A 23,221-nucleotide genomic window follows, 5' to 3' on the forward strand; every position below is an offset into this window, starting at 1 on the left:
GTTTTTGTAGCGCTGGATAACCCCTTTAATGTAAACTAAGAATATGTGTTCTTTCACAGAGCCTGAACTGGAAGACTGCAGTTTCATCTGTAGAGGTAGTTCTCCACGAGAGAGTCTGTCCTCAATGTAAGTCTGTCCTGTACATGATGACGCAGAAACATAAAGGGCATTGCACATGTTCACTTCTATGTCTCTACATCCAATATGTATGTCATGCCTTTTTTTTCTTTTCTTTTTTTTGGGGCAACAGGTCACCAATCAGTAGCTTGCCTCCATTGTATGATCCAAGCGGCTCGGCTACACAGAGTGAGAATGTACCGCAAGTAACAGCCAACCTCGAACTGCTGCTAGAGAAACATGGAGAGGCAGGGGTTAACAGTAAGGCTGGCTATCAACAGATTAAATAAGGGTTAAAGGCTAATGGTCAAAGCAAGGGAGGTGTTGACACGACTTAATAGGAATCAGAGGGATGTAAGGCCATGATATTTGCATGTTTTTAGGGAATACGCTTTACGCTTAAGATACTAGTATAAAATGGTGAACCTTCGTTCCTGCAGCTGTTGCAAAACTACAATACTCATCATGCCTGGACAGCTGAAGCTTAGCTTCGGCTGTGTAGGCGTGATGGGAATTGTAATTTTGCAACAGCTGGCAGGCCAAAGAATCTCCATCCCTGCTCTAAATGATTGCATGTGTGCAGCTAGTGCTCCATTCACTTTTCATGGGACCACCGAATGTTGCCGAGCTAGTCACTGAGCCTGGCTATGTTCGGCAGCCCCAATTTTGTTCCGATTCTCTGACCAGGGTTGGTGGGAGTCCCAGACCCCCACTCATCATTCTATTATGCCCAATCCTGTGAGTGTGTCAGGGTGCTTACAGGCAGACGCGTCCTGCGTTGTGTGTGTATGTGTGACACGGTCAGCACAATGGCTCAATCATTTTGTTGCGGCACAGAACATAAGCCTCAAAACGGATCTGTAACCCCTACAGGTGTGTATGGGCCCGTAGAAATCAATGAGTCTGCATGTGTGTATGGGGCCATAATGTCTCTTCATCTGAATATAACATTTTTTAGGATCCAACTTGCACCACGTGATAGAATAATATGCAAGTTTGGATCTATTATACAGTAAGAAACCAGACACGTTCTAGAGCAACATAGAGACTTTATTAATTCCAATATAATTTCTAGGTCAAAAAGGGGCAAAGAGGGACAGAGGGATGTGGGTCAAAAATAGGGACTGTGGCTTCTAAAGAGGGACACTTGGGAGGTATGTTTTAGTATAGATAGTTTGTATAGTGAGAACGTCACCGGTGTGCCGCTGTTCAGATGATCATTCCTGTTCTTTACACTCAGTTGTAGACATGCTCCAGGCGTTGCACTCTCTGCAGAAAGAGAACCGCTCGCTCCAAGATCAGATCTTGAATCTGACAGCTCGGAAGGAGAAGCTGCAGCTACTGAATGTCCAGCTTTCTTGTCCCTTTCCCCCGACTTTACCAGCCATTAATGTCGCCAATGGTGAGTCCTTGATTCAAGGTCATTGGGGGAGATTTATCAAACTGATGTAAAGTAGTGTTGTCTTAGTTGCCCCTAGCAACCAATCAGATTCCATCTTTCATTTTCAAAAGAATCTGTGAGGAATGAAAAGTGGGATCTGATTGGTTGCTAGGGGCAACTGAGCCAGTTCTACTTTACACCAGTTTGATAAATCTCCCCCATTGTCTTTTTCTAATAGACATGCTTGTCTTCTGTCAGCATAAAGTAACATTTTCCCTTCTCTATCTGCAGTGAGCTCCCATGACTCTTTGAGCAATAAGAGTCCCACTTCCAAGAGCAGCATTCGTACTGAGAACTCACCCTCCGAGGTGAGGTTATAAATTAATTATCAGTTGCAACAAACTGCATACCATGTCCATACCATATCCATATCACAGTTTTTCTGTGATCTTCTCTAGTTTTGGCATTTATCATTGTATTTTCCAGTCCTTTCTCTTTGCGTTGCTCATTTTCTTCCATTTTAGTCATTGGTTTCAATGGGTTATGACTAGTGTTGCGTTGAGATGGCGAACTGTTTGGGTTTCAGCAACGGTCTCCAAACATGAACCTGTGTTTGACTCCCTGTGGTTGCGGAAGTTGGATGTAGCCCCAGGGAGGCCTGGAAAACCTGGAGATAGCCTATGACTCTGTTGCATTGGCAAATAGAGGGATTTCTTTCACCTGAATATATGTGAGTTTATCTCAACCATGTGCACCATCACTACGCTGAGTGCCATCAGCCTATGACTGTATACATGTTTTCGAAGACTCCCTAAGGCAACTTCTGCAGCCACAGGGAGTCAAAAGCTGAGCATTCAAGTTCGGAAAAAGTTAATGAACCCAAACAGTTCTGCATCTCCACTTAAGGGCCAGTTCTTACTGAGCAAATTCGGCGGAATTCCAAGAGAGTTCTGCCGCGGAATCCCGCCTGCCTCAGTGTCAAATGGCGTTTCTATGGGAGGACTTGCACGCCTCCACTGAAAGAATGGACATGTCAATTCTTTGAGCAGAGAGTGGAGGCGCATGAGCCGTCCCATGTAATCTCCATTTGACACTGAGGCAGGCAGGATTCCGCGGCAAAATTCTCTTGGAATTTTGACAAATTTACTCAGTGTGAACTGGCTCTTACACTAGTTCACTCATTGCCCTGTTCTTCGGTGGTCACACATGAGCAGTTGCACGGTCCTTATCTTAAATTTTTTTTCCAGTTTATAGTCTTGTTGTATCACTGACATTTCTTCATTACGTGGGCAATCCCTGGGAAAAGCTGTGAGTTTCATCATGAAACTGAGTGGTTTAATCTTACTGTAAAAATACAATGTCTTGTATAAAAAAAGAAATTTGTAACATTTGGCAAATCATGCAGTGTTGGGCTTGAGCCCCCACAGACCTTTTTCTGGCTACTAAAATCTCCTGCTTTGGTTTACATCTATGCACTTTATGGCTTGTTCTATGTAATGGCAATAACCTATTGTTAACAATAACGCCTGTGTAGGACCCGCAATCCAGCTGCCCAAGCAGAAGCAGCTCCTGTCTATCCTTGCACAGCACTCCACCCCCTGGCCCACTCTCTCAGACGGCTTCATCCCTTCCCACAATTGGAGCAGAGCAGCTGATGAACGGACTGGTACGAACCACAGGCCCTACAGCCCCCTCTGCACTGGCAGCCATTCCTCTTCTTGGGGCTCTTTCCGGTAATCCTGGAGCACTATCGCTGAATAGTATTCTAGGAAGTATCACTGGGGGCCTGCAGACAGCATCCGGACAGGCTCAGAATCCTCTGTGCAGCGGGACTGCCAGTGGCCACCTACCCACCAGGTAAGTTGGTCTATATGGTAGCCATCATCTGTCATGCTTTATATTGGCTTCTTAATGCCACTCACCTGAACATGGAACATGGTTGGTTCTTTTCTTTTGCAGCCTCTCCTCTCTGAATACACTGTCAGAACAACAGAGGCAGCTAGCACAGCAGCTGCAGCAGGTCACCTCTGCTCATCTCACTGTGGTAAGTATCCTCAGCCCTCCTATATGTGTACATCCCAACTATAATCATGCAAATATACATACAAAAAATGTAAAAGAAAATCATTATAAGGCTATGTTCACACTACGTAAGTTGCCATTGTTGCCACTGGCCGTACTTTTCACGATGTGGAACACTGCCTCTGCTTCTGTGAGATCCCGGCTGGAGCGTACACACATTGTATACGCTTCGGCCGGGATCCCGTGCGGCGCCGCAAAGAACTGACATGAATTGCGGCCATAAGAAATCCTGTCAGTTTACACAATGAAGAAGGCGGCTCCGGCCACTTGCTTCATTGTGAGCTGCGGGAGGTTCTGATGCGGACGCGCGCTGATGTGCCCGCATCAGAACACTACAGCCAGAAAGATCACCGGCCGGGTAACGGAACGGCCAGTCTAATACGTTGTGTGAACATAGCCTAAATGTGTAAAACGGAATGATGGATCAATCAAAGCCCTTGTAAAGCCTGAAACCATGACACCAGTGTGAACAGTGACTTATGATATCGTATCCTCCTTGTTTCCTAGGAACAGCAAACTGTCCTTTATCAACTTCTTCAACACTTACAACAATGTCGGGATTTACAGCGTCTGATAACGCCTCCAGCAGCCCCTTCTCTGCTTCCTGTGACGTCATCATGTAGCACCATGGCATCTTCACCTGCTCCACCCATCCTCACTGCCCAAGCCCCCCCCTACCTTGGGTCACAAGGCGAGGGGGGGGTACAGAAGTCAACGGTACATTTTTTTTAAAGGGAAGGGGAGGGAAATTGGATCTTGTTGGCTGGCTGAGAGTAAAAAATATCTGGGATCCAGGAAATGTATAGGAGGCTGCTTGACTAAGGGTACTATTACACCAAGCAATTTTTCGACGACTAACGATAAACGATCCTAAACGGCCGCTAAGGCAAACGACCCGAAATCGTTCGCCCAATTACATGGAACGATGATCGTTATTTATGATCGTTCTTGTGGTCGTTTAGTCGTCGGTATTGCGTACATTTCAGCTGCGAATTCTTATTCCACCGAAAAATGTGCGAACGATCAAACGATAAAAATAGGTCCGGATCCTATTAAACGATCAACGATTTCTCGTTGGTCGTTTAATCGTTGCCTGCTATTACATGAAACGATTATCGTTCACATCCAAACGATTTAACGATTTTTCGAACGATAATCGCTCTGTGTAATACCAGCCTAAGGGTTATATTAAATAAGCGTCGATCTTGGTGATCAGCGCTCGTTTACATGGCCTTCACAAGGCTCGATCAGTTGTGAACACTCCGAACCCCACCGTATAAAACTTTTTTTTTTAAGTTACAAGTACACTTAAATAAAAACTTTTTGTTTTGTTTCTACAGCTGCCACACAGACTGTGCGTCTCCATCTTAAAGTAAGTGACACTGTCACCCCCTTTTTTTCATTATGACTTCTCTCCAAGGGTAAATCTTGCAGTTTTCATGCCTTATTTTATATCATGTCATGGTGCTTGATCCAGTAAAAAGTGATCTTTTATCATCTGCAGATTGTGCTACCTGGGCGGGGCTTCACAAACGCAGCACCGCTTAGCTCCGCCCACATCACCACCGTAGGCCCCACCCTCTTGGTGGTCATTGGTATGGCCCCACCTTTAGGCCAACCCATTCCAATGGCCGTCAAGGGGGTGGAGTCTAGACGGCTATGACATCACAGAGGGGTGGGGTCTGCGACACTGTTGTGGGCGAGGCTAAGTGACGCACAATCTGCAGATGTTAAAAGATCACTTTTAACTGAAACAAGCACCATGGAATATCATATAAAATAAGATATGAAAATAGCAAAATTGACCCTTTACACCTGTGTAGAGAAAACATAATGCAAAAAGGGGGTGACAGTGTCACTTTAATAGAAAATGGGTTCTGAGCTGTGCAACCCTGCAGTCTTGAAGTCTGGCACTTTCTTTTATGCAATAACACATGTATTTGAGGGGTACTCCAGAGATCTTTTTTATTTTTTTATATCAGCTGCTATCTGAACGTTATAAAGATTTGTAAATTACATCTATTAAAAAAAAAAACTCTGGTTCTTATTAGCTTCTGTATGTTTTGCATGAAGTTGTGTATTCTTTCTAAAAGGTGCTCTCTGCTGCCAACTCTGTCCATGTCAGGTTTTCTATAGAGGATTTGCTACTGCCGTTTGCTCACACACAGAGGGGGCAGCATAGAGAACTGTGCCAGACTGGAAAGAATACACCATTTCCTGCAGGGCATATAGCAGTACTGGAATTCTTTAGATTTTTAAGTAGAAGTAATTTACAAATCTGTATAACTTTCTGACACCATTTGGTTCGAAAACAATTGTTTTTCTCTTGCGCACCCCTTTAAGTTAGCTATAAGTGGAGGACAGTGGGATAGGAGTATGGCAGCAAGATCAGACTACACTTGTATTTGATGTTGCACAGTTGCTTCATTTTCTATGCCTAGCCATCATGTCCACCTTATTAATTCTACTTGTCTTGATCAGTTAATTATGTTCCATTCCATGTTTTTCATCGTATCCTCTATCTTCACATAAGGACAGATCGTTGCCTATCATTCCCTTGTCTGTTTGCTTTCACAGAGAGGAGGTGAAAAGACGCCCACAAACCACGACAAGGGATGAACCAAACTCCCAGCATCCCCCACATCTGAACGTTCTCTTCTTAGCTGAGGAGGAGCCGATGGGAGGATTGGAGAGCATGTTCTCAATGTCAGCAGGAGGAGGAGAGGATACCCAGATCTTCTGGGGAACAGAGCACACGTCTACAGAACAAGTAGTGGAGTAGAGGTCATAGTAGGTAGAATAGCTTGAGATATCTGCTCCAGACACATACGGAAAATATGTAGCATATCTGTGTGTCCATGCAGAGTGATGTGTCATTTATTATTACAGAGCACCCGTTTAATGTATGTGTCAGGCAGATAAAATAGCTGTACACTGTGCACGTTACGGTGTACATTTCTAGATGTTACATGTATCCATGACCTCTACCATTTACATTTGGGGGTCTTAGCTGCCCCCACTCCTCTCTCTCCTTATTCTTCTCATAACGGAAGTAGAACTGAGTGCACTCGGCCCCATAAAAATCCCATGCCTATTTCCGTTCTCCGGCCCCAGGGGCGAAGCCTAAAGCACCTTGTGATACTTAGTATCAGTCCACGTGAAGGATGAGTGCCGGCAAGTTCTTCGCTCTGTTGCACTATCCTTGTGTTTCTCTGTGTACATTAGATCCATATTTTATAGTATATGTTCATCTGTACACATACGTATACACAAGCTTTTTTTTTTTTTTTTTTTACCCTGGTCATTCACGTTTCCGTGGTCTCCACGTGCGGGGCGATAAATGTAGCAGTTTCTTGTGAATACCGTTAGCACAAGATGTAGATATTTGACCATTTGTGTATCTTGGGGTAAATAGGAATTTATTGATCCCTTTTAAAGGGGCCTGGCTTCTATGTAATATAAGCATATAAATATATATATACATATATATAACTATGTACGAAATATGTCCGGAGCATTCAGTAGCCCCAGAATTTTTGCACCTTCCAAGAAGTCGCTAGAAGCGTCTCAATGACTGTTTTGTACAGAAGTAGATTTGTTGTTCATGATAGGTGTAGGAAACCTTTGGCTGGCGAAACATGCTGTTTTTTTTATTTTTAATTCTTTGGTAACTGGCAAGCCAAGAATTGCCTACCCTTGTATTTGAGTCCAGTATAATACATCTTCCTCTTCATGTTGTCTACAGCCATGGTTAGAAATGCACTCACTGTCAGTTTAAAAAAAAAAATTCCCATGTCAAAAATTCTAATCAGTCGGTTTCTGGTTATTTAGACGCCCATTGATCATTACATAGAGCTAAGTAAATCTCTGCCCGGCTCGCTCATCTAGCTTCAGGAGATGGTCTCTATTGTAAGTCTATGTAGCTTATCACAGCGGCAAGCCAGTAAGAGAAGAGCTCAGCTAACAATCGCGGGAGTCTGAACACCGATTGAACAAAACTTATGACATGTTAGAATGACAGGGACACCTTTTAAGGCAGCTAGTTAGTCATTATCAGCATCAATGTTGGACATCCCTTGCGCTTGCTCTTCTATAGTAGATAGAGGCATTACATCCAATGGTGCACGTTGTCAAGATTATGTAAGTACCCTAAAGAGGTATTCTGATGTTAGACAGTAATAGCATATCCACTGGATAGGTGGGGGTTCCATCCCTACAAAAAGGGGATGCAGTGACCCCCCCCCCCCCCAGTACTGTGATTCAGTAAGCATCTCAGAGTCTATGATGTGGGTAAAAACACCTGTAATTAAATGCAAAGAGTTCCAGTTCTGACGATCCCGAACATACTCCAGGTTCGCTCATCTCTATCACTTACCACCAGGCACATGTAAATCATTGGCCATGCATACACTGTACTTACTTTACATTCTCTGGGCTAGGTGTGCTCTTGTGCCCGGCCCAGTGAATACACTGGTGGTTGACAAGGCATACAATGCATCCCCAACCACTACTGTGCAGGTGTTTCACCTCCTGTACATACTTTCTGAGGCATGTATCCATATCAGAATAATCTAAGGAATCAGAGTAGAACACCACCAGTTATGTTGGTGGCCGCTACACCTGTAATGTAGTGTACGTGCAGAAAATTTAACGCAAATTTTCCACACCCTGACCCCTGCAATGTAGAATGGCTACATGTAGCTATATGATCCCCTTTCCCCATTTTGTGAATCAAGTGGGGAAGATATATTAATAAAGCAGATGTATTAGTATATCTCACAGTTAAAAGTCACTAAGAAGATGAATTGGATGACTGAATCTGTTGATGCATGGTTGCTGCCTAGAAGATAGGATGAGGAACAGCCAGATTATACTGTACCTAGTTGTCCTGGGTTGGTTACACTCCATGTTTTTATGTGTCATGGTGTTTCATATATACAGGTTCATACTGGCTCCACAGCAGAATTTCTGCTTCTTTGCACAATATATATATATTCTCATCCGTCCAATGTTATTGCAAGTTACATAGTTGTCCTGTCTATGCTAAGGCGTGTGCATCTAGGATCTTATGGGAAGGCATATAGAGATGGTGCTGTATTCATTCATACATCATTCCCTTAGGAACCTGTCATCACTTTCATGCTGCCTGAACGATAAGTCATTGGTCTGGTCCCTGCTGGCTTTTGCTTTCCTTGACGGCTTTGATTGATAGATCTTTTTCTATTTGGAAAAAAAAATTGGAAAAAATATCATTCAAGTCTAATGGAACAGGGGGAAGCCTCCAGGGACCGCCCTGATGACTCCTGGTTCAGCCAGCATGACAGCCATGACATATTCCTGTTTGCAGAAATAAACCCTAGGTTATTATCCTGTTAAAGTTTTACCATAGAATCTTGTTTCTCATGTAAAGGGAAGATGTATTTGTTGCTGACAGACCAGATTGTTAAGATTACAGACAGGGATAGAGCCAGTTGAGGGTAATGGCGTGACCCCATTCACTTACATTAGCTGCGCTGTGACACGATTCAAGGACAGCTTTACAGCCTTCTCTGGACACGTGACTGCAAGGAACGACTCTCTGCAGTTGGACCCACAATAGTAATTCCCTAATGAAAGGTTGTAGGACCTCCAGACTGTATCTTCTGTTAGATGTGCAGGGAAGCCAAATGTAAGATGGGATTCCTTATAGCCACGTTCTTTGCTTCCATGACTGTAGGGGTTTAGCAATAACTCTTTATATGATTCTTTAGGGTTCACATATTGCGCCTCTGATTACCATGAACTCCTCCTAGAATCTGACTCCTTGACTTCCAGTTATTTCAATGGAATTTCCGCATCCATGTGCACACACAGTAATTTTGTACATTTCTGGCCCTTATCTGAATTTCCCCAGAAGGATTCACATGCTAATCCCTTAAAGGGGTACTCCAGCAAAAAAATAAATAAAAAAAATCAACTGGTGCCAGAAAGTGCCAGAGATTTCTAATTTACTTCTATTAAAAAATCTCAAGTCTTCTAGTACTTATCATCTGCTGTATGTCCTGCAGGAAGTGGTGTATTCTTTCCAGTCTGGAGAGCAAGAGAGGTTTTCTATGAGACTTGTAATAGAAGCAGAGGGAGAGTCAAATAGCTGGCACTACTGTTACTACAACTGGGTGAGAGGATCAAAGGGCGGCAGGCTGAGTCCTGGATCTGTAGTGTAATCGGCTAGTGGAGGTGCTCAACGCTAAACAGTCAATCCAACATAGTGAAGAAAAATAGAAGCGGACACTCACCACTGTATCGCCGTTGATTGCTTTATTGATCCAGATGGACACACAGCAAGAAAGGGGGAAGGTGAAGGAGCGGGTGCAATCAGAGAAACGTTTTCACGCGGTCACGTTGTTTGTTAGGTCTGGCAGATACAGTGGTGAGTGTCCGCTTCTTCACTTTTTCTTCACTTCCCTACCTTTCTATGAGATTTGCCACTGCTCTGGGTAGTTCCCGACATGGACAGAGGTGGCAGCAAAGAGCAGTGTCTCAGAATGGACATAATACACCACTTCCTGCTGGACATACAACAGCTGATAAGTACTGGTAGACTGAAGATTTATTTAATATAAGTAAATTACAAATGTCTGGCCCTTTTTAACACCAGTTGATTCGAAAGAAAAATGTTTTCGCTGGAGTTCGCCTTTAAGCGAAATATGCAAGAAAACATGCCATTGACATTAATGGGACCTTGAATCTCCGCTTTAAATGTACCACATTCCACTCCAGTTAAGCGCCCAATCTGCGTCCTTTTTACCTTAATTGCTGCCCCATTACAAAATTGAGCAGAAATTGTAAAGAGGAGACTTTACTTATAGTAAAGAGTTATTATCTATATTGTGGGCAAATGACATTTTCCTTGTGAAATATAGAACACAGTTACAGGTGAATACTTATGTAAGACTGTTGTCTTGGCCTCCACTGATAAAGTAGACCGTGATTAGAGGAGCAGAATCTCAGGATGATGCCAAAGATGATGCATGGGTTTTGGGCTCTGCTGCATCCGTTGAGTAGTTAGCAGTGGAACGCCAGCATAGAAAGGGTGAATTCACACAGGGGAGAATTACTGCCGACTTTACCTGAAAATTTGCACAGGTTACATTTGCGGTGGTATCTAATACTAGGCAAGTGAATGAGATTATAGTAACTATCATCTACACGCTGCAGAAATGTTTTGCACATATTTTGTGGATGTTAATATCTGCAGCATATGGGTTCTGTAGAGAATTGTGCACTGATCTGATTGGCACCTATCTGATGTGTGTAAAGGTAAAACCCTTATACATATTAGACATGTGTATCTTAATTGTAGGCTTGGCCAGCCATCCGATGTGTATAGGGGCCTCTGTAGATGACGATGTGAACAGAAAGATCAGATATGTTGGATTTCAACTTTTGTTCTTGGGAATATAAGCTGCCGGCAGAGGCTTACCCCATCTTTCCATTGAGCATACATGAATGTGCACCTCAGCAGATCGATAGGTGTTCATCTGACAGCTATTAAAGATATATGGCAGGGATGGGGAACCTTCAGTCCTCTAGCTGTTGCAAAACTACAATTCCCATCATGCCTGGACAGCCAAAGCTAAAGCTTTGGCTGTCCAGGCATGATAGGAACTGTAGTTTTGCAACAGCTGGAAGGCCGAAGGTTCCCTATCCCTGATATATGGCTATCTGTTCTCTAGCATAGAGTCACTTTTGCGATAGTTCTATGGCAGTATTCACTTTTCCAAGGTTCACAGTGTTTAACAGAGAGGACGTTCTGTACATAGATATTATTTCATTAATAGGTCCAGTCTGAAGAGCTATACATTTCTGTTAGAGATGAGCCCATACTCGAGTCCTACCATTTGGCATTTGATTACCGGTGGTAGAGAAGTTGGATACAGCCCTAAGGAGTTCTGGAAAACATGGACAGGACTCCCTTGGGGGACATCTAACTTCTTCAGCCACTGGTAATCAAATGCCGCACGATGGAACTTGAGCATGGGCGGCTCAAGTTGCGCTTATCTCTAGTGAATACATTTCTGTTTTTGCATTCTGCACAAACCCCACATAGTCGCATATATATATTTCCATTTTTTTATCACTTGGTTTAGTAGATTTCTCAATGACCTGCGTTACAGTAGAGCGCCACCTTTTATTGGCCATTCCCTAAATTTCCACTCATTACTGGCCTTGGCCTTTGCAAATGGAGAGAATTAGGTAATAGAAGAAAGCAGCCTTGGAGAATTACAGGAAAATTTCCATTGGTTGCTCTTTTCACACCATCTGCGGAATTCCAGCAAGTCTGAACCTCGACTGTTCTCAACTCTCGCTATTGTAAGAGAAAAATTCTGGTATTGGGTATATATTAGGGAATTGCTATATGTAGCCATTAAAGTGGAATTGTACTTGTGAATGTTACTGTTAAATACTCATCACAACTGTTTGCTGATTATCTCTTGATTTCTTTAATGCAGTGACTCCAACCGTTGCAAAACTACAATTCCCAGCATGCCCAGACAGCCTACAGCAGGGGTAGGGAACCTTGGCTTTTCAGCTGTTGCAAAGCTACAACTCTCATCATGCCTGGACAGCCAAAGCTTTGGCTTTGGCTGTCCAGGCATGATGGGAGTTGTAGTTTTGCAACAGCTGGAGAGCCAAGGTTCCCTACCTCTGGCCTGTTGTGTCAGGGCATGCTGGGAATTGTAGTGTTGCTACAGCTCAAGAGTTTCAGGTTGGGGGATCACTGTTCTAATGTACATTGAACACACAGAGGTTTGAGCCTATATAGGAAAACCACCCTTTGCTGATTTTCTTTTTGTACTAATAAATTGTTCCAAGTTAGAGTTGAAATGGAGCAAGTAAAAAATAAATAAAAAAATTTGACATATATTGCAATTGACAGGAGGAGGTATAGCATCTACACGATGCCTAAAGCAACTCCTATTGCTAGCGGTCCCTATTTAGTAGCACAAGCTACTATAAACTTTTCTAGTAACCTATAAACAGGTATTGGCATGCTTCAGTAGATGCCAAACCAGTCCGGAATTGACGTGAGAAATGGGCCTATGCCTGGGACGCTCAGTGGTCATAAAAACTCATGTACTATGTCAGGTGTTTCCGTATCTCTCAAATACATGGATTGACTGGGTCCTCTGCTAAATCCCTTAAAGAAAACTTTGCTGCCTGAACCACTTGTTATGGGGTAGCAGTCCCTGGTGGTTTCTTACTGTTCCACCTGCCTTGAATGATAGATGTCTTCCTGTGTGGCTATGGGGATAGATCTATCAATCAAAGCAGGTGGGGCAGGGAGAAGCTATCAGGGATCCATCCCCATGACGCATGTTTAATGCAGGATTTAAACCGATGGCAGGTTCACTTTAGTCAAGGGACACACTTTTCAGATTGGTAAATTAAGTAAATAATTGGTAAATTATGTTACTATGTTACTAAGGAGGTATTCCAGGGAACAACAACTTTTTTTCCCCTGTTCACAAGATAGGGGAAAAGTAGGAGATCGTGGGGGGGGGGGGGGGGGGGGGGGTCTGACCTCTGTACCCCGCTAATCTCCATATTGGGCCCCCGACTTCTGTGTAATCCCAATGTGGCAAGTGACCCACAGCTCTATTCATTCCTATGGAGCAGACGGAAAGAGACGAGTACAGTGCTCTTCCAGTGTACTCGGCTCCATAGGAATGAGTAGAGCCCAGGTCATGTGCCGTACCAGTGGCTCTATTCATAATACAGAAGTCGGGCCGATATGGAGATTGGTGGGGGGTATAGAGGTCAGTTGTCAGAGGGAACAGTTTTTCCCTGGAATACCCCATTAAGATACCCACCAATGAATCATATACCGCATTATTTACTTGCACTTAAAGCAATGACATGTGATGTTGTTGTTATTCAGCGTTGTTATTATTATTATTATCTTATTATTATTATCAGGCTATTATACAGCAGTGGGTTCTGAGCACATTATGGAAGTGATTGGTCAGGTGCAGGCCCCAGGACGAAAGAACTGCTAATATATATATTATGATTTTCTATGAAAAAAAAAAATATTAAATGTGGCAATTGTTTCTGGCTTTTTACAAAAAAAAAATTTTTAATCTTTTGTTTTGCGTTTTTTATAGCGTCCATGGAAATTTTCCATGTAATTCCTTGTTATACATGTAAATATTTTCGGTGTGTCCTTATTGTCCATTTCTGCAGGAATAAATTACAAGACTGTTTTCTCTTGATCATTTGAATAAAATGTCTGTTTAACTTTCATATTGTTGATATTCTGCCTTTTTTTTTCTTCCAGTTTAGCGCAAAATGCAGCACTAGAGATGAGCGCAACTCGCATTCTTAGGTCTGTTCGAATCCGAGCATGCAGCATTTGATTACCGGTGGCTGCAAAAGTTGGATGCAACCCTAAGGCTGCCTGGAAAACATGGATACAGTCATACACCATAGGCTGTATCCATATTTTCCAGGATGACTAAGGCTGCATTCCACCTCCGTGTTTCGTGTGCCGCGCTGTAATGAAGCAGCCGAGCTGTGCTGTACAGTTCCCCACTCCCAGCATCGAATTACAAATGCTGCCCGGGCGGGGGGGGAAGTCCGTTACAGGCATTCCACTTCCGTGTGAATGTAGCCTTAGGCAGGGCCGGCTCCAGGTTTTTGTGGGCCCTTGGGCGACAGAGCCTCGGCGGGCCCCTTTGAGGAGCAAATCATGGCGATACAGGCGAGGAAAGATTTGCAGCAGAAGAAACATGCGGCTGCTGCATATCTTTCTCCTCCTGTATCTCCTGATCTCTGCAGTAGTCAGGACTCTGGAGGAGTCAGACACAGTGAAAGGATCATATATATATATATATATATATATATATATATATATATATATATATATATATATATACATACACACAGAGCAGGAGCTGTATACAGAACTAGCAGCTCCAGCATATTATATATATATATATATATATATATATATATATATAAAACATGCTGGAGCTACTAGTTCTGTATACAGCTCCTGCTCTGTGTGTGTGTGTGTATGTATATATATATATATATATATATATATATATATGGGATGGGTCCGTACGAATCCGAACTCTCGCCATCGATGTCTTCCACCTTCGTGGAGAGGGTGGATACAATGGGAGGACCACCTGGAAAACTGGGATACAACCATAGCCATAGGCTGTATCCCAGTTTTCCAGGCGGTACTCCCGCTGTATCCACCCGCTGCACAGAGTGGGCACACAGCGGGAATCATTTATTTATTTATATACAGAGCAGTAGCTGTATACAGAACTAGCAGCACCAGAATGTAAGATATATATATATATATATATATATATATATATATATATATCTATATATATATATCTATCTATCTTACATGCTGCTGCTAGTTCTGTATACAGCTCCTGCTCTCTGTATGTATGTATGTATATATGTGTGTATATATATATATATATATATATATATATATATATATATATATATATCTCATGCTGCATGATATATATATATACATACAGAGAGCAGGAGCTGTATACAGAACCAGCAGCACCACTCCTGTATACAGCTCCTGCTCTGTGGATAGATAGATAGATAGATAGATAGGAGATAGATAGATAGAAAGGAGATAGATAGATAGATAGATAGATAGATAGATAGGAGGTCCTGCTGTATACATATATATTACAGCAGGACCTGTATACACAAAACAAAACAACTAGAAACGCCAGCACATACAGTTGACTATTAGTTTACAGAGCCTACCTTCTGCCCTCTATCAGGTCAGGTGTCCGATCACATGACCCATGACATCACCACAGGTCCTTCATACTCAAAGGTCCTTTTCCTACCTACTCGGCTGTAGGGAAGACGTGTGCCCGGGGACCCCAGTATGTATCGGCGGGCCCCTAACTGTCACATGCGGCCTCTAGGGGCCCAGTCCCCTCTGTTACTACACTTTTTTTTTTTTTTACTAACAAAAAAAAAATGTAGTAACAGACGGGAGTGGGCCCCTAGAGGAGCTGTGGGCCCCGGCACTTGCCCTAGTCAGCCGGGTGCTGACGCCGGCCCTGGCCTTAGGGCTGCATCCAGCTTTTGAAGCCAATGGTAATTAAATACTGCACGCTCAGATTTGGACAGATCCGAGTTGCTGCCTCCTGTATTCAGCACCAAAAGTAGACTGAATGCAAGTGAATAGGATCTTTTAGGCATTCAATATAAATAGCAAAAATGGTCAACCAAATATAAAAACTACAGCTACAAGACAAAACAATATTGGTTTAATAGCTGAATGTTCTAACTTCATCAAACATCCCTCAAAGAAATGGAAGTTATTTTAGCGAATGGCTAAGACTAATGATTAGTAAATTATTTTGCAGATAAATGGAAATGTGTTTACAGAACTTTACTTACTAAGATGAGGAAAATGGGTGGAAAATATGTAGAAGAACCAGTTGTATCAGTGGTAAGGCTTATTTAATTTGACATGGAATGTGGCAGAAGATGTTGGTTGTTCCCAGTAAGCTGAATATACAATTTGCGGAAAGTATAAAGAAAATTGGAAAATTTTAAAAGGAGACACATGGGTAGACCGACATCACAGTAAGGGCCAGGTCACACTGAGGAATCAGCGCTGAATCCGCGAGGAAAGTGTTCTGGATGGAAAGTTTTTTCATTTAATCAAATTCATTCATTTTTTCTAAATTTGCGCTCAATTTGAGTATTCCGTGCTGAAAAATTTCACAGCAGAAGCTCACTTCTCAATTCATTTCAATGGGAATCCACCAGAAGAATTGACATGTCAGTTCTTCTGGCGGAAAGCAGATCCGCCACAGAAATTCCGCTGTGTGAACTTCAGAGCGCAAATTCCATTGACCTCAATGAAATTTGGCCCTGCCCTATATTTTCAGGCAGAAATTTCAGTGAGGAATCCGCGCTGATTCCTCAGTGTGAACTGGCCCTAGAATAAAAACTGAAAGTAATGTACCAGGAAAATAAAAATTATTTAACAACACAAACAACACATTTTGCAACAGAGCTTTATGAATCAGCTGGATAAAAGAGGATGTACCAACACCTGAACAGAAGAAAACAAGGTTAAAAAGAAGCCATCATGGAGTGTGGAGGACTGGATGAAATGGTGAATTACTAATCTGTATTGGCCAAGAAAATTACGCTGGAACACCTGTTTGACCTGTATTCGAGATGAGTGCAACTTAAGCGTCTTTGCATTTGATTAGAGGTGGCTGAAGAAGTTGGATGCAGCCCTAAGGACACAGTCATAGGCCACCTACCGCAAATCCAGTGCCAGACGCATGCGCTCGTAAGGACCTGAGCAAGCTCAAGTTGCGCTAATTTCTAATATGTATTTTTTTTGTGCTGTGTGAAGAAATTGACACAAACTCCTTGCAAATGTTGTCCTAAGTGGGATTTGCACCTAGAACTTTAGCACAGTGCTACGTAATGGACCAGGGTAGATTATGATATATTATATATGCAGTTCCGCCTCATAACAAGTATTGTTGAGTGCCTCAAGGCGGGAAAAAAAAGGGTGACAGGGCAGGATGGGCATTGTAGTTCTGCAACAGAGACACAGGTCACTAGCATAATGGTTTGTAACAACAATAATTTTTATTTATAAAGCGCCAACAGATACTGCAGCACTTCACAATTCTGATCACAGGTGTCAACCTTAGGCCCTCCAGCTGTTACACAACTACAGTTCTCATCATGCTTGGATCAGGCATGATGGGAATTGTAGTTTTACAACAGCTGCTGGGCCTGCGTTTGACACCCCTGGTTTATATAAAGCTCCATGGACGTTAATGCTTATAGCTCCCCCTAAAGGTCGAAGGAAAGAAAAGGGGATCTGCCCCGCTGCAGCTCCTTCCTGTTCCCCACTTCATATTTTTGCCCCTCCTCGTGATACATTGAACTCTCAGACAGAACCATTTCAGGACGTGTAAAAAGAATAAACGGAACTAAGTTGTAGGGGAAGTGTTTCCGGGGGACAGTGATATCGTCTGGTAGCATATACAATGAGGTCACTGCAGGGCTTGAAAGTCGCAGTATTGCGGGTGAGTGTACAGTACTAAATGTCTAGTGAATGTGGAATACTATATACGTACAATAACCCCTCGTCCACACTGACGTACAACAATACAGGGATTTGGGTAGGTTACAAATTCGGCCATTATCCCCGTATACTCTCCAGTCTGTGGACTGTTTTTCTCTTTAATATGGTACACCTGCGCCATCTGGTGGCCAGTGATGAGTATTACAGGCTACATGTTAGGTAGTGGCTAGAAAACACTGGAGGCATTTTCTAAATTAAATCATTCATTCTGATTTACAGACTTGCATCCATCAGTATAATATTTAAAATAATTATAATAATTTATATAATTTATATTATAATAATTTATATAATTATATTATATAATTTATTATATAAATTGAGAAGAATAGAATAGTATTGACAAGAGACATTGACCATACCTCCCAACTTTTGCAAAGAGCAAAGAGGGACACGTGCGACGCGGTCCCCATAGCGACCCTCCATAGCCACGCCCCCATAGCCATGCCCCCATAGCGTCCTCCATAGCCACGCCCCCACAACAACCCTCCATAGCCACTCCCCTACAGTCACCACATGCTGTTGACTGAATAGTACCCTACATAGTCTCCAATCCCCCATATAGTGCCCACATAGTATCCAATCCCCATATAATGCCCCACATAGTATCCAATCCCTTCATATAGTGCCCACATAGTATCCAATGCCCCCATATAGTGCCCCACATAGTATCCAATGCCCCCATATAGTGCCCACATAGTATCCATTGCCCCCATATAGTGCCCCACATAGTATCCAATGTCCCTATATAGTGCCCCACATAGTATCCAATCCCTCCATATAGTGCCCCACAGAGTATCTATTGCCCCCATATAGTGCCCACATAGTATCCAAAGCCCCCATATAGTGCCCGCATAGTATCCAGTGCCCCACATAGTATCCAATCCCCCATTATAGTGCCCACATAGTATCCAATGCCCCCATATAGTGCCCACATAGTATCCAATCCATCATATAGTGCACACCTAGTATCCAGTGCCCCCATATATGCCCCACATAGTATTCAATGCCCCCATATATGCCCCACATAGTATCCAATCCCCCATATAGTGCCCCATATAGTATCCAATGCCCCCATATAGTGCCCCACATAGTATCCAATGCCCCACATAGTATCCAATCCCCCATATAGTGCCCACATAGTATCCAATCCCTCCATATAGTGCCCACATAGTATCCAATCCACCATTATAGTGCCCACATAGTATCCAATCCCTCCATATAGTGCCCCACATAGTATCCAATGTCCCAAATAGTGTCCACATAGTACCCAATGCCCCATATATGCCCCACATAGTATCCAATGCCCCCATATAGTGCCCCAAATAGTATCCGATGCCCCCATATAGTGCCCCACATAGTATCCAATGCCCCTATATAGTGTGGCCCCACCAGAAAAACAACAAAGCAGTAACTCACCTGTCCGCCGGTCCCAGCAGCTCCTCTCCCGGCAGAGTGTGCACTCCCATCATCCTCCGGCCCGGGCAGCGGGATACAGGGACACTGACTGTGCCGGGTGTCCCTGCAACCTCTATAATTCATGATAGAGGCTGCAGAACACTTCCGGCACAGTCAGTGTTTGTATACCCCGCTGCCCGTGCCGGAGGATGATGGGAGTGCACACTCTGCCGGGAGAGGAGCTGCTGGGACCGGCATACAGGTGAGTTACTGCTTTGTTGTTTTTCTATTACACCCAATACAATGCAGGACACTGGGTGCCGTTCGGGGACGGCGGGACAGCACCCCGAAAACGGGACTGTCCCACCAGTGGGACAGTTGAGAGCTATGACGCCCCTATATTCATATCACCTATTATCATTATACAAGGAACAAATGTCATCACTGTGTCTGGTGTTTGCAGACCCTCCGTTGCTGGCAGCTACAGGTTTGTACTGTGCTTATGCGTAGTTTCACACGTACCGTATTTTCTGCTGCGGATCTGCAGCAGATCCGCAGCAGATTTGACTAAATGAATGAACACAGCATTAAATCCGCTCTGTAAAATCCGCTGCGGATCTGCAGCGGATTTTACAGTGCGGATTTAATGCTGTGTTCATTCATTTAGTCAAAATCAGCTGCGATATGGTACGTGTGAAACTACCCTTAGGGTACAAACACACACACCGTATATGCAGCAGATACACAGCAGATCTGCTGCAGATTAGATGGTGCAGATTGTATGCTGTGTTCAGTTATTTAGATATAATCTGCTGCCTATCGCAGCAGAAAATACGTTGCGTATATGGTGTGTGTGTTTGTACCCTTAGGGTAGCTTCACACCTACCGTATCGCAGCAGATTTGACTAAATGAATGAACACAGCAATGTGAAATCTGCTGCGGATCCGCAGCAGAAAATCACTTGCGATGCGGTAGGTGTGAAGCTACCCTTACACTGTATGTGTAGGGAGCAAGAGCCTAAACATTCTCCTCCATACAATCTGGTTGATCCTCCCAGGTACCCAAAGGGTTAAGCAGAGGGCCAGGAGTGAGTGCCTTCAGCCTGACAGTGAGGGGGAAGAAGAAAGGCATCCAGGGACAGAGGCACACACTGACTGATAGGAAGCCTGCAGACCTCTACTGCTGCTGGGATGTACCTACCTACCTACAGTCACTGTTACCTGCTGTCCTCCTGGCTGCTGGTGGAGCTGCTGGACAGTGTCAGGTGTTGGTAATCCTTGCAGATAGCGGCTGAGGGGAGGGGTGACGTCACAGCTGCCCGGAGTCTTTCTATCCTGATGCTGGATTCAAGGTACGATGCTCTGTGAGAGGTTATTGTACCTGGAATCCATCGCATCCTGAGGCCATCATATGTCGGGGTATTACTGTATTGGCACAGCAGGAAGCCAAGTGAAAAGGCCCCTGTCAGCACCCGCGGCGGCAGCTCCCAGCACCGACCCCATTGCTGGGGAGGGAGGCTACAGACAGGCTGTGGGGTCGCAGGGCAGCAGGACATAAGGGGGCCGTCTGGGACAGCGGGACATCAACCCAAAATCGGGACTGTCCCGCTGGATCCGGGACGGTTGGGAGGTATGATTGACATATTGCTAAACATGTGCCCCACTTTAGGCTAGCCCCCAAATAAGTTGCCCTTTTGTCCCTATGACAATCACATTGCACACATGACTCTTATACCGGCTCTGTCAGACTTACAAACAGGAAAGTTACTGTCAGGGCCGGCTCCAGGTTTTTCAGGGCCCTCGTGGGGCCCCTCATCCTCATGCACCCATTATGCATACACTATGCACAGTCACTTGAGACACCACTAACATACACAAACACACATTATTGACACAGACACTGACTGACTCATTCTGCCAGTGTCTGACACTGACTACTGACAGTGACTGACTGACTGACACCCACACAGCATTACAGCTCAGTCTTCTTCCTCTTCCTCTCCGTCCGGCTGTTCTCCACACTGTAAGGTTGAGGACCTTCGGGTCATGTGATCAGGTCCTTCACCCTTTTCTCTCTCTGTGCAGGTTCTGCTTAATCTTCTCCGTCTCCTGATGCTCAGCCCGCTCTCCCTGCACTACAGTGAGCAGGCTGAACATTAGAACACCAGGCCCCTCTCTGGGCCCATAGAGGCGCTGTGGGTCTCGGCACTTGCCTGGGTAAGCCCTGTGCTGACGCCGGCCCTGGTCCTTGTGACTTTATTGTTATTTGCACAACACAGAAGTTGCCAACCTTATAAGCTTGGTCTGTCTATGTGACACTTTACCAGAGGCCACTGATGTATGTATGGTGTGTCAGTAACGTTTGTACTGTTTATAGGCATACAGCACGGCACAGTCAGCTCCGGTTATTGCTGCAAAACATCCTTTTAAAGTGGAGCTGAAGGCTGGTAAACTATACCCATGGTGCACCTGTGGACACAGCAAGAAGCAGGTGGGTGGTAGAAATTGAAAGCTGTACCCTGCATCCATTATAACATTCAGCATTAAGGGAATTAGTGTACTGTATATTGGAAACACTGAATAAACCTGCAACACAGTGGACCATTCAGGGTGTAGAAGAGATGACTATTATATAGGGCGCTGCAGACTAGCTAGTTGTAGTTTTGCAACAGCTGGAGGGCCACAGGTTGGGGAACCCTGCAGTAGAAGGTCTTTGTTAAAGAGATAGACATATGTAATAAATTGCTTAGTCTACCGCTCCATTGTGTTCAGTTCCAGGGCATCCATCTATGTTGTTTCCAGTTTTCTTGCTGTTGGAAATGTCTAAGTGTATGTTCACACAGGTCGGGTGATTCAATGCCACCCAGATGAAAATGCCAGGTTGAGGAGCTTGATGTGTTTCATTTCTTAGGACAGGTACAGGGCTGGGCTGTTTTCCAGTATTACACACACAGGACTTGCTCTCCCTTCTCTGGCCAATCACAGCATAGCACATAATCCTCTCTGCTATACCATGATATAGTACTATGGAAAGCGCACTGAACAGGCTGGTACTGTGCCAGGGGATGATGTAAACAATACAGTACTAAAGATGGCAGAGGGGGGGAGGGCTTACTGATGCACTAGTTTTCCAAGCTGTTATGTGAGCAGTACAGCACTGAGAGCATTACACTAGAGCAGGGATGGGGAACCTTCGGTCCTCCAGCGGTGGCAAAACTACAATTCCCATCATGCCTGGACAGCCAAAGCTAAAGCTTTGGCTGTCCAAGCATGATGGGAGTTGTAGTTTTGCCACCGCTGAAGAGCCAACGTTCCCTATCTCTGCACTAGGGAGACACCTAATGGCCAAGAAATGATTGACCACTCTATAACTCAGTTTCTTCTTTCCTCATCCCCAGCCATTCTGTGATGGATCACACAAGAGGGCAGCCCCCGGTCTGGCTCCACTTCGCTTCACCCTAACAGAAGACAAGGAGGCCTGGCTCTGTGGCTGCAAACAAACCAAAAACCCACCATACTGTGACGGAACGCACAAGGAGAGCTACGTGCAAAATTGTTCCATGGAACCTAATCAGTGAATTATGGTCTCTTTAGGGTTAACAACACCTTAGGGCTGCGGGGTTGTATTAATTGTGCCAATGTTATGTAATTTCACAGACGTGATTATACATTGATTGATGGGGAGCTCACTATGACAAAGTGAGGGGGGATACCACCAATGTAGACCGGTCAGATCACGCAGTATTAGTGACTCTCATATTATCAGAGTCATCACCTGCCATCTGGAAAGTGATTACAGTGTCACCATATCACGGATTCAGGTCCCCGGTCTATGGGTTTTCTAGGTATTAATTGCACACAGATTTTGTTGTCAAATTGTATATAAGATCATCGTGAATTAAATGTATCGGTTATATGCGTATAATGTTATGTGGCTCCCTTGATATTTTCAGTATTTTAAGTCCATGTATCTTACAGGGTAGGTGATCGTGGCCCCCCCCCCCCCTCCATATCAGGATTAGGAGATACCGGTCTGCCAAATGATAATAGATCATTCCTGTGAAATGGACTTCACC

The 23,221-nt window shown here is 44.0% G+C and overlaps 2 protein-coding genes across 6 annotated transcripts in view; both read left to right on the forward strand.

Annotated features, from left to right (window-relative positions):
- Positions 1–16,863, forward strand: part of MLLT6 (MLLT6, PHD finger containing) — a 38,261-nt gene extending 21,398 nt beyond the window's left edge. The window contains exons 13-22 of one of the 5 annotated variants that reach the window (XR_011359697.1): positions 60–126; positions 251–378; positions 1,358–1,519; positions 1,790–1,866; positions 3,033–3,355; positions 3,458–3,542; positions 4,088–4,297; positions 6,158–6,374; positions 15,991–16,076; positions 16,648–16,863. Coding sequence is in view for 1 of the 5 variants with exons in the window: in XM_069952140.1 (XP_069808241.1) it covers positions 60–126; positions 251–378; positions 1,358–1,519; positions 1,790–1,866; positions 3,033–3,355; positions 3,458–3,542; positions 4,088–4,297; positions 6,158–6,199 (1,094 nt within the window). In the remaining 4 variants the exon portion in view is untranslated. Of the gene's footprint in view, positions 1–59; positions 127–250; positions 379–1,357; positions 1,520–1,789; positions 1,867–3,032; positions 3,356–3,457; positions 3,543–4,087; positions 4,298–6,157; positions 9,034–15,990; positions 16,077–16,647 lie in introns of those variants that run through there. The other 4 variants (XR_011359698.1, XR_011359700.1, XR_011359699.1 and 1 more) reach the window with 4 other exon arrangements.
- A 720-nt stretch (positions 16,864–17,583) lies between these two features.
- CISD3 (CDGSH iron sulfur domain 3) lies at positions 17,584–23,070 on the forward strand. The gene is made up of 3 exons (XM_069953170.1): positions 17,584–17,688; positions 21,523–21,636; positions 22,544–23,070. Exons 1-3 carry the CDS (start codon positions 17,650–17,652, stop codon positions 22,721–22,723), a joined length of 333 nt encoding a protein of 110 aa, XP_069809271.1. The 5' UTR covers positions 17,584–17,649; the 3' UTR covers positions 22,724–23,070.
- The last annotated feature ends 151 nt before the right edge of the window (positions 23,071–23,221 follow it).

The sequence above is a fragment of the Dendropsophus ebraccatus genome, chromosome 14, assembly GCF_027789765.1.
Source record: "Dendropsophus ebraccatus isolate aDenEbr1 chromosome 14, aDenEbr1.pat, whole genome shotgun sequence".
In the NCBI taxonomy this organism is placed as follows: domain Eukaryota; kingdom Metazoa; phylum Chordata; class Amphibia; order Anura; family Hylidae; genus Dendropsophus; species Dendropsophus ebraccatus.